Source organism: Cibotium barometz, chromosome 43, assembly GCF_041138505.1.
Source record: "Cibotium barometz isolate CiBa-2024 chromosome 43, ASM4113850v1, whole genome shotgun sequence".
Lineage (NCBI taxonomy): Eukaryota > Viridiplantae > Streptophyta > Polypodiopsida > Cyatheales > Cibotiaceae > Cibotium > Cibotium barometz.
In genome coordinates, this window is record NC_141088.1 from 38,817,646 (window position 1) to 38,831,161 (window position 13,516).

At 45.4% G+C, this 13,516-nt stretch overlaps 1 protein-coding gene across 6 annotated transcripts in view; it reads right to left on the reverse strand.

Moving 5' to 3' along the window:
- Window positions 1-2,076: 2,076 nt before the first annotated feature.
- LOC147613897 (uncharacterized) overlaps window positions 2,077-13,516 on the reverse strand; it is a 55,964-nt gene continuing 44,524 nt past the window's right edge. For 3 of the 6 annotated variants that reach the window (XR_015263280.1, XM_086781900.1, XM_086781902.1), the window contains 4 exons: window positions 3,125-3,226; window positions 2,961-3,045; window positions 2,739-2,840; window positions 2,077-2,651 (listed from right to left, as the gene is read on the reverse strand). Coding sequence is in view for 4 of the 6 variants with exons in the window: in XM_086781900.1 (XP_086638026.1) it covers window positions 2,562-2,651; window positions 2,739-2,840; window positions 2,961-3,045; window positions 3,125-3,226 (379 nt within the window). In the remaining 2 variants the exon portion in view is untranslated. Of the gene's footprint in view, window positions 2,655-2,738; window positions 2,841-2,960; window positions 3,046-3,124; window positions 3,227-13,516 lie in introns of those variants that run through there. The other 3 variants (XM_086781899.1, XM_086781901.1, XR_015263279.1) reach the window with 2 other exon arrangements.

Below are 13,516 nucleotides of genomic sequence, written 5' to 3' on the forward strand. Positions count from 1 at the left end.
CTACAATATGTGATCTAGTGGTGTTCTTTGAAAACTTGATTAGTTTACTACTCTTTTAAGCTAACCACACATGGAACAATTTTGGGAGAGTACATGTAAGTCTTTGTGCTTCTAGCACTTACACGCATGCTACTTACATGGGTTGCAACTTGTCACATGTATAACATCAATATCTGCTATTTGATTTTTAAAACTTAAATAGGGAGTGTGTGAGACCTCCATGAGACCTCCTAGAAGGGAATAGGACAACTCTCTACCCAACCGCCGCGGATATAGACCCTAGTCGGCTAACTATAGCCCTGGCCATCCGCACTTGTCCGGACTCCCCTGAACCGCCCAACTCCCCCTAGCCCTGCCCTTGTCCTAACATTACTTCCCCCTTTTGGAAGAGTTTTCATTCTCAAAAACAAAGGTAGGATAACAAGTCTTGAGAGTACTAACGTCCTCCGATGTTGAACCTTCTTCCGATCTATCCTTCCACTTAACTTGACACTGTTGTCTAATGTTGTGACAAGTTTGCTTCTCTTTAAAATCCAAGATGCGCTCTGGCTCGTGTGGTAAAACCGGAGACTCAATTAAATCTACAAGAACACTTGTATCCACCACGTTGGCATCTTCGCCTAGTCGTTTTTGCAGACGACTAACATGTAAAACTAGGTGAACCTTGGAATGTTCTAGCAGAGCTAATTTGTAGAAACCTTCACCTACATGCTTAAGTATTGTCAAAGGTCCACAATACCTAGGCGACAACTTTGGCACTTTTCCCGTCCTCAAAGTTTCTGAACTCGGGGGAGGGACTTAAGAAACACTTGGTCACCTTTTTCAAATGTGACCACTCCACGGTCTTCGTCCACATAATGGTTGTAACGATCTTGGGCCCGTTTAAAATTTTCCTTAGCGATCTTCAACATATCGTGATGATCTTGCAGAAAATATTTAACCTCCTGAATTCTTTGAGTAGCTAACTCCACAGCTATTGGAGATCGAGGTTGAAAGCCATACATAAGCATGAAAGGACTAAAGCCCGTAGTGACATGCTTCGCACTATTATAGGCAAATTCTAGAATTGGTAAGTAATCTTCCCAATTCGTTTTTTGTTTACTCACATATACCCTTAGCATATCCTCGAGTACTTGGTTGACCCTTTCTATCTGACCATCACTCTGGGGGTGGTCACAGCAGTGCTCATACTGAGCATTATGTCCAACCTTTTGAACACTGCGCGCCGGAAGGAGGCTAGAAGTGGCTCTTAAACTTCTGATCTCGATCACTGACTATATTGGCTGCTGGCAGCCCATAGAGTTAGCTAACTCACGTTGATTTTGTAGCTCGTATGGATGAAGGCCCTGCTTAACCCTAGAAAAAGGTAAGTGAGCAACAAAGCAAGGTGGACAATTTGCATGCACTAGCCTGTCCATTTTACTCTTCCATCACCCATAAAGGAGATGAGTATACACTCATGAATTCTTCTCAATTCAACCTCTTGGATCCTTCGGAATCCTTCATAGTGAGTGTATATTACTGCTTTATAGTCTAGCTTGGCTAAGCACCTACTTCCTAGTGTTCTTGCAATCATGTCTACACATCCTTGAGTCCTCAATTCAACCTCTTGGATCCTTTGGAATCCTTCGCAGTACTGCTGCATACTCTGGCTTGCTAGTGTGCTTGCAATCATGCCTAGAACTTTTCCACTAAAACTTGGACCAGACTTCATCGTCATCCTTTTCAAAGGACCAAGGGGCCTTACAGACATAAGCCCCTCCCATTCAATGGGGAGAGACTTAAGAGAGAGAGCTCGCCTGTCTCAGTACCCTCATGGGCAGGGGATGTCCCCAGTCCAAACCCCACTTCCTCCAGTCCAATGGTGGGCTGGGGTGTCTATAAAGCTCCTTCCTCATGAACATAAACAGCCCCCATAAAACAGAACCCACAAACTTGCAATGCAAGCCCTGAAAAAGAACTGCAATGTTTTATTATACAGTATCGCTCCATCAAACATTTTTGAGCCTTTGAAGAGGTGCCAACCCCATGACCATTATACCTAACATCCAATCTACATAATCTGCACAGCATAGCTTGAAAAAACAGTACAGTAAATTTTTTGCAAAAGTCTGGTTGCATGAACTGTTATGTACATCTCACACAAAAGCCAAGCTTTTCTACTTGTAGGAGTGTTTAAAGTCTTCTTCATTGGACACCACTACTGTCTCTAAGCATACATAGCTACCCATAGGGGCTTACATTGCTCCATCAAAGCAGTTGATCCACTAACCATCTACAGAGATTGCCTACTGTCTCTAAGCATACATAGCTACCCATAGGGGCTTACATTGCTCCATCAAAGCAGTTGATCCACTAACCATCTACAGAACTTGCCTCCAGATTCAGCAAAACTCAAAATGCTTCAAGGTAGTATTGCTTTGAAGGCAGGAAAAGAGGGGGGCATACCAATCTGGAGGGACATTTTAGCGAGTTACCTGATTTGGCATCCCTGCCAGCCTTAATAGAAGAAAAGCATCTTTTCTTTCTTTTTTCAAAGGTGGTGGAGTTAAGGTCTCCAACTACAAAACTGCCCCAGCAAGAAAGCAGCGTCTACCGACTACAGCAGATTTGACGATTTCCCAACCAGTATTTACATGGTAGCGCTCTACCTGCTTTACAGTCATGGCAGTGCCATCAGAGATTTGAAGGTTTGGAATGACCTGAAAAAAAAGAATGCTACTCCACCACCAGCTTACCATGTCTATGTATGGGCCTCCATTAAAACCTCCAAACATATATAAGTTGTCCCCAACTATTGCTGCTGATCCGTAAGCTCTCTTCAAGTGCATTCCAGTTTCCTACAGCATCATATCAAACCTCACTACTATTATAGCATAGCCAGAAAACGAAGGAACACAAAGAGGCATTGCAAACATTTAGTGCTTCCATGCTTCACAGGACACTGAATCCAAGCTTACCATCTCTATCCAGCAATTTGTGCGGGGTTCATAGAACTCCACAGAGCTTAGAAAGTCATCACCATCATAACCACCAACTGCATAGCTGCAATAAAAGTGCATTATAAGACATGAGTGTCCTGAAATTGCAAAACAAAAGGTTGTTGCCAAGCACTGTTGCTTACATCTTGCCACCCAACACTGCTGCAGACAGGCTTCCTCTTTTCCGATTCATCGAAGACATTGAAGTCCATAAGGCTTCACGAGGATCAAATCTTTCCACAGACCTAAACATCCATAAAGGAAAATTTCAGAACTAAAATAAGACAGCAGAAAAACATCACACAAAGCCTGGCTAATCCAATGCCCTTTAGCCACTTCCTCAACCCACAGAAGCCTTAAAAGTTCAGCATATTGCATTATAGAGCAGACACTAAATACAGATCTTCCAGAATATGTAAGCCTAACCTACCTTCGGTGGTTTTCCCACTTCGGTGGTTTTCCCACTGAAATGCAGACCCTGATAGCTCTAGATGCACTTCACCATCAGAGACATTTCCGGAATGCATCAAGGGCAAAAGAGTAAAGCACAAGATCCTATGTGCTAGGATTTGAGAGTAGAGATAGCAGCAGAACAAACACTCAGCACACACGAGTCCTAAAACTATCTCTATTATCTACAAGAAAGAAGTGATACAACTGAATTTCTAGTACAAAAGGTGACTGAGAATGATGTTAACCACTTTGTAACTGTGCCTCCACTTATAAGCCTCTTCCCATGTTAAGGATATCTGCAACCGGCCTCTGATAGAAAACCAGAGTGCGGTAGAAGCAATCACCCATCCACTTGTAGTCTAGATGTGAGAAGAACACAGATTGGAGCTAGAGTGCCCAAATCTGAAAACACAGCGACACCTGTTGGCCCCAAAGCTTGGCGCCCCTTGCGGTATTTCTTTATTCAATTATAATAAAATGAATGGCTGAGTACAACACAAAGATCAGCCAAGAGTTTACACCTGTATATCCAATCTGACGGCCCACAAATCCTTCTCAGCACAGAGGATCTATGCACACAGATCTGTGTCTCCAAATAACACACTGTGCCTCCCTCTGATCAGCCAAGATCACTAAGCAGGCCAGCCATGGGCATACATCTGGCATAACTCAAGTGCGTGATACATCATCTCAGCTCAAACATACATGTGCTGTCCAAACTCTGTCTGAACCCTTGTCAATCTGCCATACCCCTCCTCTCATATCTGCAACAGACATCAAGCAGTAGAAAGAGAGATAGATGAACAGAAACAAGGCTTACCAAGTTCAGCTCGTGAAACAGCACTGGAGGAAGCAACAGCACCAATTTGTACTTGCAGGCACTTGTATCCACAACCCTGCTTCACACATGTGCTTGTTCTTGCCTGTATCCTCCTCCTGATGTTCACTCTTATGCTGTCCTTGAAAATACAGATCTGAAAATCAGCACTGTACCCGTCTGTACCACCTCGGGATACGTGCCAAGAGTTGTACTTGCACACAGTCCGCTGTCCACTCTTGTACCTGCCTGAATCTGAGTACACAGTCCTGTCCAGCACCTGTTAACGCCGCCTACAGCAGTTGTACTTGCTGTACCTGACTGTCCGTGCACTGTACGGCAGTCGTACAGTATGGTACGGGCTGTGTACTTGCTAGTACAGTCTGTACAGGGCCTGTGCGCAGAGTATCCAGCAGAGGGAACACAGCGCTTGCAGCAGATTTCAGCAGCCGCCTGTACTTGCACTGTACGGACTGCACACGTGGGAAGTGCAACTGTTCATGCAGAAGAAAAACAGCAGCAGTACACAGAAAACAGCAGCCGCCTTCTTTCTCTGTGCTTTTCCACGCTTGTGCACATGCGCATGAAGGCTCCTCCACTTTTGCTCCACGACTCCCAAAAGGGAAGAGAGAGAGAGAGAGAGGAGAGAGAAACACTCCTCCCCAAAATAATCCCTAGGGCCCCAAACTTTAATAAGTTCCCTAGGGCCACTAAGGCCTAGGGGCAAACTTTAATAAACATTAAAGTTTAATGTTTCTAGTTCCCCCCTTCACACCTAGGGATGTCCACACATCTTAAACTCTGTCCGGGCACCCGAATCATAAAATATTCTGACTCTGCAACCACCATGCCCACGCTTGTACTGTTCCATTTTCCCAGGGCCATGACATACCCCCCTCTTGAAAAATGGCAACGTCCTCGATTGCATTCTGGTGATGCATCAAAATATCCAAAGTGAAATATACAATATGGCAAGATCAGCGTCCCAATCTCTCTAAGCCATACACATGTATCATCATTCACTGCAAACCAATGGCATAGTAATAGTCCAAGTTGTATACCACTGTGAACCATACATATCCACAAAAATTTCCATGTGACTAGTGCACATATAGCATAGAAGTCCCATAAACAGATGTACTGTCAGCCTCAGTACCTTCGGGTGAGATAAAATCTGCACCAAGCGACCTCTAGATGTCATCTGAGCCTGTCTGTATCAAGGGAGTGGAGGTGCTACCCCCCTCTTGAGCATCAGGTAATGCTCCAGACCCATGCTCTGCTGAACCTGAATGAGCCACAATAAGAGTCGGCTCTAACTCAAAGGCATCGAGATAAAGCTGCAAAACCTGAGGTGAATCTGTTAAGTCACCTTCCTCCATCCACTTCGCATCCATCGGTGAATAGTTCTTGAACTTCACAAGATAGCGACGGGAAACTTTACCTCGTACCTTCCTTTCTTTATGTGCCAGTATCTGCTCTGGAATTAGAACCTCATCAAGTTCCTCAACTTCCGGCTGAGCCTCATCTGATACATCCTGAGGCACATCCCCACGGAAAGGTCTAAGAAGACTCACGTGAAAAGCATTGTGAATCCTCCAATGATCTGGTAACTTCAAACGATAGGCCACCTCACCAATCTTTTCCAAAACCTGAAAAGGCCCATAATATCGCATGCTCAACTTAGGGAATAAGCGCTCTTTACCCTTCATCTTCTTGAGTCTAGCCTTTTCAAAGCGCAAAAGAACCCAATCACCCAATGCAAACTGTAAATCACGTCTGTGACGGTCTGCGGCTTTCTTTTGCTTCTGCTGAGTTTTCTGGAGGGCCAACTTAACTCTCCGATAAGCTTCATCCAAGCTCTCCACATACTGATCAGCCTCAAAGATCTTATCCTTTGTATGCAAAATGGGTGGTTCTTTCTTCCCTCCTACAATCTCAAAAGGCGCCTTGCTTGTCGAGCTATGTACAGTGTTGTTATATGCAAACTCCACTAGAGGAAGATACTTTTCCCATTGTTGCTTGTGCTCTGACACATAACACTTTAGAAGATCCAACACTGTAGAGTTAGCCTCTTCTGACTGACCATCTGTCTGTGGATGAAATGACGATGAAAACTTGAGAGTTGTAACCATGTTGTCAAACAACCCTCTCCAAAACAAACTCGTCATCCGTGGATCACGGTCACTAATGATAGACGTAGGCAAGCCATGATACTTGAAGATGTTCGCCATGAACAACTTCACCATATGATCCACTTTAATTGTCTTCCTCACGGGAATGAAATGAGCCTGCTTACTGAACCTGCATATGATAGTCCAGATGCCATCATTTCCCGTTTGTGTCCGTGGAAGATCAAATACAAAATCCATGGCAATGCTCTCCCAAGGTCTATCCGGAATAGGTAAAGGCTGTAATAACCCAGGTGTCTTCTGACGGTCAAACTTTACCTTCTGACATACGATGCATTGCCTCACAAAGGCATCAACATCTCTTCTCAAGGTTGGCCAATAAAAGAAAGTCTCCACTGCTTTGACCGTGGCGTCAATACCTCTATGACCTGCATACGGTGGAGCATGACTTTCAATCATAACCTTGAGTCGCAATGGCCTGGTAACACACAGTCTGCCATGCATCAATAAAAACCCATCTCTGAGAGTGTAATGCTCATGCCGCTGACTCTCAGACATCTGATCATACAACCTTTCAAAATCCTCATCATGGGCATACTGCTCTTTCATTTCATCAAGCTCATGATGATAAGCAAGTGAAACTGCAGAGACCTGTGGCTTGCGTGACAAAGCATCTGCCACTACATTCTCTTTGCCTTCCACATGCACAATCTGGAAGTGAAACATTGACAAAAAGTTTGCCCAACGCATATGCTTCTCTGAAAGCTTAGTCTGCGTGAGGAAATAACGCAAGGTCTGATGATCTGTCTGTACAGTGAAATCAGCCCCAAGCAAGTAGTGTTTCCATGTAGAAAGAGCGTGAATTACAGCCAACATCTCTTTCTCATACACCTGTAAATGCTTCTCAGCATCTTGCAAAACTCTACTCTCATAGGCTATCACATGTCCCTCTTGCATGAGAACTGCACCAATGCTGCTTCCACATGCATCACACTGGACAACAAAAGCCTTTCGGAGGTCCGGTAACACCAATACTGGGTCCGAAGTAAGCTTTTCTTTGAGCTTTTTGAATGCTGTAATTTCCCGATCAGCCCATCTAAACGGAGTTGCTTTCTTCGTCAAAGCATGAAGAGGCGAAGCAATTTCAGCAAAGTGCCGTATGTAACGCCTGTAATAGGAACACAATCCTAGAAAACTACGTACATCATGCACGGTCCTCAAAGCTGGCCAATTAAGTATTGCTTCCACCTTTGCTGGATCCATACGGACTCCATGACCAGACACAATATGCCCCAAGAAATGTATCTCCTACAAGAAAAACTCACTCTTCTTGCCATTAACCACCAATCTATGGTTTCTGAGTTCTGCAAACACAATGGCCAAATGCCTTCTATGCTCTTCCTCAGTTTGTGAATGCACAATCATATCATCAAAGAATGTGCCCACAAACTCTCTATGAGGCCTCAAGATCCTGTCCATCATTCTGTTAAATGTGACAGGCGCATTTGTCAAACCAAAGGGCATAACCAAGAACTCATATAACCCAAACGTGGTTCGGAATGCTATCTTATGCACATCCTCGGGTCTAATGCGTATCTGATGATACCCACTTTTCAAGTCAATACGACTAAAAACTGTGGAGCCCTGTAAGCAGTCCAAAATGTCATCGATCCTCGGTATGGGGAATCGATTCTTAATGGTATTCTTATTCAGCGCCCTGTAATCTATACACATGCGCCAAGAACCATCCTTCTTCTGCACTAAGAGCACATGTGAGCAAAAGGGTGATGAGCTAGGCTGAATCAACCCCTTATTTAGAAGCTCCTGCACCTGACTCATAATCTCTTCCTGTTGGGCTGCACTAACACGGTACGGCGGTCTATTCGGTGGAGTAATACCAAGAATCAGATCTATGGCATGATCTTCTGGCCTCTCAGGAGGTAATTCTCCTGGCAATGACTCGGAAAAACAGTCTTGAAACCCACTTAAGAAATCAGCCCTGTCCTTATCTAACATTGACAAATTAGACTTAGACTCATCATCCTGTGCATCCTTTACATAAATCAAGTACGCGGAAAGATGCTTTTTCATTACTGATGAAATCGCCGAAGCGGATACAATAGGAACAGATTCCCCTTTGAGTTTTACATCCAATACATGCTCTTTCCCTCTATGAGTCAGAGTAATTTTCCTATTGTAAGTATCCACCACCACATGTACCCTGTGGCACCATGGCATCCCCAACAAAACATCACAGCCATCCAAAGGCATGATGAAGAACTCCTCGCTGTCCACATAACCCTGCAAATGAAGCCGAAGCTTCCCAATGATAGGAGTAACGGGTTCTGCATACCCTGGACAAGCCATATTAGCCTCGTGTAACGGCCCCATCTCCTCTGCGCGAATCCCCAATCGGCCAGCCAAATCTGGTGAAATGAAGTTGGCCCATGCCCTGCACAACTCTGTAGCTTCACCACCTAGCTGCTCCCCCACAAGATCAGGAACTAAGCCTGCAGAAGGCTTTGGTTTCTTTGGCTTGGACTCTCCTTTATTGTCAGGGTCCTTTTTGGACGTTCTTTTGGGACAATTGAATGACATATGCCCCTCTTCAGTACAATAAAAACACTTTTGAGCATCTCTCAAAGCCTGTCTTTCCTCAGAAGTCCTTTTGGGCATTGGCAACTTCTTATACTTTGTCTCTGAAGACCCTTTAGCATCACGAGAAGCATGCCCAAATTTTTCAGCTTTCTTGCTCAATTTCTTACTGCCTTTAAACCCAGATGAACCACCTGTGAGTAACGCATTAGCTGTCATAGCATTTTCAATCATCTGTGACATGTTCGTTACTCTTGTCTTGATACAATAATCTCGTACCTCTTTGGGCAGTCCACAACAATACTTCTCTACCTGCTCAGATAATGGCACGGCACGATAAGAAGTCACTGGGAGTAGAGCTTCCCAAAACTTCTTGTTGTAATCCTCCAAACTATCACACTTTGAAGCATCCAGCTTGTGCCATGCGGTCATAACATCCACCTCAAATGTAGATGTGAGCCATACGGAAGAGAAAACCTGTTTGAATTGGACCCATGTGGTGGGTGCTATGCCCTGCAAAAGAAGAGTAGACCACCACTGCAAAGCATTGCCCTTGAGAAAAGTGGCAGCTTTCCTCACCTTAGAGGACTCTGTGTAATTCCCACCAGAAAAAGCAGCATCAAACTGTTGTAAAAAGGTAAGTGCCTTCAATTTATCCTTGGTCCCACTGAAGGTGTCAAACTTCACTGCAGCTCCCCCTTCCTTGTAATCCTTCGCCTTTCCCATAGGCGTTAGATTGTCATATGGAAGTGGTTTCGTAAGATTGCTCCCCCAACATTCATACCCATCATTGGGTCAACATTTCCCATTCCCATGCCAGGCATACCATACATTCCAGCCATGTTTCCATACATTCCATTATGCATAACTGGCTGCATGCCACCAAACATATTGCCTTGCATCCCAGGTTGCATGCCTGCAAACATATTTCCAGCCATACCGGACTGCATACCACCATACATATTCCCTTGCATGCCAGGCTGAAAATTGGCTCCAAAAGGCCCATACATACCCATGCCTCCCTGAGGATAACCCCCAGTCATGGATTGGAAAACCGAGCCACCACCAAAATAACCTGGATGCATATTCTGTTGAGGAATAGGTGGCTGTCCATAGAAGGAACTCTGAGAGTTTGCTCCATAAGGATGCTGCATATTCGAAAACTGGCCAAAAGATGGTTCCAGTGGGATGGCACCACTAAGACCCTGTGGAAGATTCTTCGAACGAACCTTCTTCTTTTTCTGGGGCTCTGTGCGGGGTTCTGTGCGGGATCTCAAAAATTCAGCAAATCTCTCGCTCTGAGTGAGCTGCATAAAAGTATCCATAACACTAGCCAAGCGATCTTTGAACCGAGCATCATCATCCTCTTTACCATGCACATCTTCTGGCTGTGTTACATCCTCATAAGGCTCAACATCTGCAGCCTGTTCTCCTGCAAAAATATCCTCAGATACATCTCTTTCAAGAGAAGTCTCTTGCTCTTCTTCTTCATGATAGAAGTACTCCTCCTCTGTATCAGACATGATTGCTGAATTTTCAGCGATGGCTTTCTTCAAAGCAACCACGAGCTCACCCCCTTCAGAAAGTTGATGATTGGTCCCGGCAACGGAACCTTGAAACCGGCCTCTGATAGAAAACCAGAGTGCGGTAGAAGCAATCACCCGTCCACTTGTAGTCTAGATGTGAAAAGAACACAGATTGGAGCTAGAGTGCCCAAATCTGAAAACACAGCGACACCTGTTGGCCCCAAAGCTTGGCGCCCCTTGCGGTATTTCTTTATTCAATTATAATAAAATGAATGGCTGAGTACAACACAAAGATCAGCCAAGAGTTTACACCTGTATATCCAATCTGACGGCCCACAAATCCTTCTCAGCACAGAGGATCTATGCACACAGATCTGTGTCTCCAAATAACACACTGTGCCTCCCTCTGATCAGCCAAGATCACTAAGCAGGCCAGCCATGGGCATACATCTGGCATAACTCAAGTGCGTGATACATCATCTCAGCTCAAACATACATGTGCTGTCCAAACTCTGTCTGAACCCTTGTCAATCTGCCATACCCCTCCTCTCATATCTGCAACAGACATCAAGCAGTAGAAAGAGAGATAGATGAACAGAAACAAGGCTTACCAAGTTCAGCTCGTGAAACAGCACTGGAGGAAGCAACAGCACCAATTTGTACTTGCAGGCACTTGTATCCACACCCCTGCTTCACACATGTGCTTGTTCTTGCCTGTATCCTTCTCCTGATGTTCACTCTTATGCTGTCCTTGAAAATACAGATCTGAAAATCAGCACTGTACCTGTCTGTACCACCTCGGGATACGTGCCAGGAGTTGTACTTGCACACACAGTCCGCTGTCCACTCTTGTACCTGCCTGAATCTGAGTACACAGTCCTGTCCAGCACCTGTTAACGCCGCCTACAGCAGTTGTACTTGCTGTACCTGACTGTCCGTGCACTGTACGACAGTCGTACAGTATGGTACGGGCTGTGTACTTGCTGGTACAGCCTGTACAGGGCCTGTGCGCAGAGTATCCAGCAGAGGGAACACAGCGCTTGCAGCAGATTTCAGCAGCCGCCTGTACTTGCACTGTACGGACTGCACACGTGGGAAGTGCAACTGTTCATGCAGAAGAAAAACAGCAGCAGTACACAGAAAACAGCAGCCGCCTTCTTTCTCTTGTGCTTTTCCACGCTTGTGCACATGCGCATGAAGGCTCCTCCACTTTTGCTCCACGACTCCCAAAAAGGGAAGAGAGAGAGAGAGAGAGAGAGAGGAGAGAGACACTCCTCCCCAAAATAATCCCTAGGGCCCCAAACTTTAATAAGTTTCCTAGGGCCACTAAGGCCTAGGGGCAAACTTTAATAAACATTAAAGTTTAATGTTTCTAGTTCCCCCCTTCACACCTAGGGATGTCCACACATCTTAAACTCTGTCCGGGCACCCCCCCATGTGAATCATAAAATATTCTGACTCTGCAACCACCATGCCCACACTTGTACTGTTCCATTTTCACAGGGCCATGACAATATCTCCTCGCTAGGCGCCCCATGTTGGGCCTCCAAATTGACCCTGCACTAGTGTGCACGTGTTCTGGACATGACAGTTGGGCATTGGAGAACGGCCAGCACAGTGCGTGCAATGTAGCCACCCCATGGAGTCGCAGTGGCACTGCCTTTGGGATTGTCCAAGTGCAACAGGTTTGATAGAGGATCCGTCCCCTATAACGACAGTGCGTTTCGGGACACGTGCTATCACATGGGGGGCAGTAGCCCAGGTAATTGAGGTTGACCCCCCTCTTTTCAACGAGAAGGCAGTAGGTGGGCACCTAAGCATGTGTTTATCTGCTGCCCATCAGGGATTAGCCTTGGATTTGGCATGTCCATGTGCATGCACATGACATCTGCCGAGGCATGGAGGATTTTGCAAGGACAGTTTGAGACGAAGAGCCTCACGAGGGTGATCAATTTGGAAAGTCAGCTATATGATTTCTCTTAATGAAGGTGACTGTCATTTCTTACATTACTTAGGTGAAGGACCCATGGGACAAGTTGGTGGCCATTGACTCCGAAGCTAACAACACACAGTTGGCCCATACGCTCTTGAGCAAGTTGCCTCCTTATCGTAGTTTGGTCACTTCTTGGACACTTGGGCGTAGGGATAAGCCTCTTGATTTTGAGGTCCCAGCACTGTTACTTGAAGAACCTTTGGCCAGATGCTTTGCCCAGGGGATGACAGTGGTAATACAGTTAGTGATAGCTTGCTGGATGAAGTGCCTAGGAGCTCTCAGAAATAGCTTGTTGGATGAAGTGCCCAGGAGCTCCCTGTTCAATCATTTTTTTCTACAGCTTCATGGATGAAGTTGCCCAGGATCCTAGTTGATTCAATTTTATTTATTTTGTCTCTCTAGAAGGTTTGCCTAGAAGGATCATTGTATGAGGTATGCTGGGAGCCTGCTTACCGGAGGTTTTTCCCGAAGGGTAGCTTGCGAGATAACCACCTCTGTTTTTTCTATGGCATTCACCGGGACGGTGAATTAAGTAGTAGTGGGCGACCCAACAAAAGGTTTGAGCAGCCAGGCAAAGAAAGAAGAGAAGGGTAAGTCAAAATCAAAGGTGACGTGTTGGTATTGTGATAAGAAGGGCCACACCATGAAGGTCAGTGAGGTGAAGAAAAAGGACAAGGCCCACGGCAAAACAAAGAAGGCAGCATCTAATTCTTCATCAAACAATGACACCAAGGCTTTAGAGGTAGTTGCTAGTGTGGCGGCAGCTACTATGTTGACTTTGGCGGATGCAATGGCATCTGTCGATGCTGACTAGTCCTTCTAGTCTTGAGCTGGCTGTTTACATCTTTTTGGATCCAAAGGGAGATGTGGAAGGAAGAGGGAGATTGATTCTCCCATGTTATCAGGATGGGGTCTTCATCAACAACATTAGAGTGCACATTGGTGCTAAGGAGATCTAGGATGGCAACACCTAGATTGGTCATGTGCTCCCAAAGGACCGATCATTATCTTCTTTGGAGGAC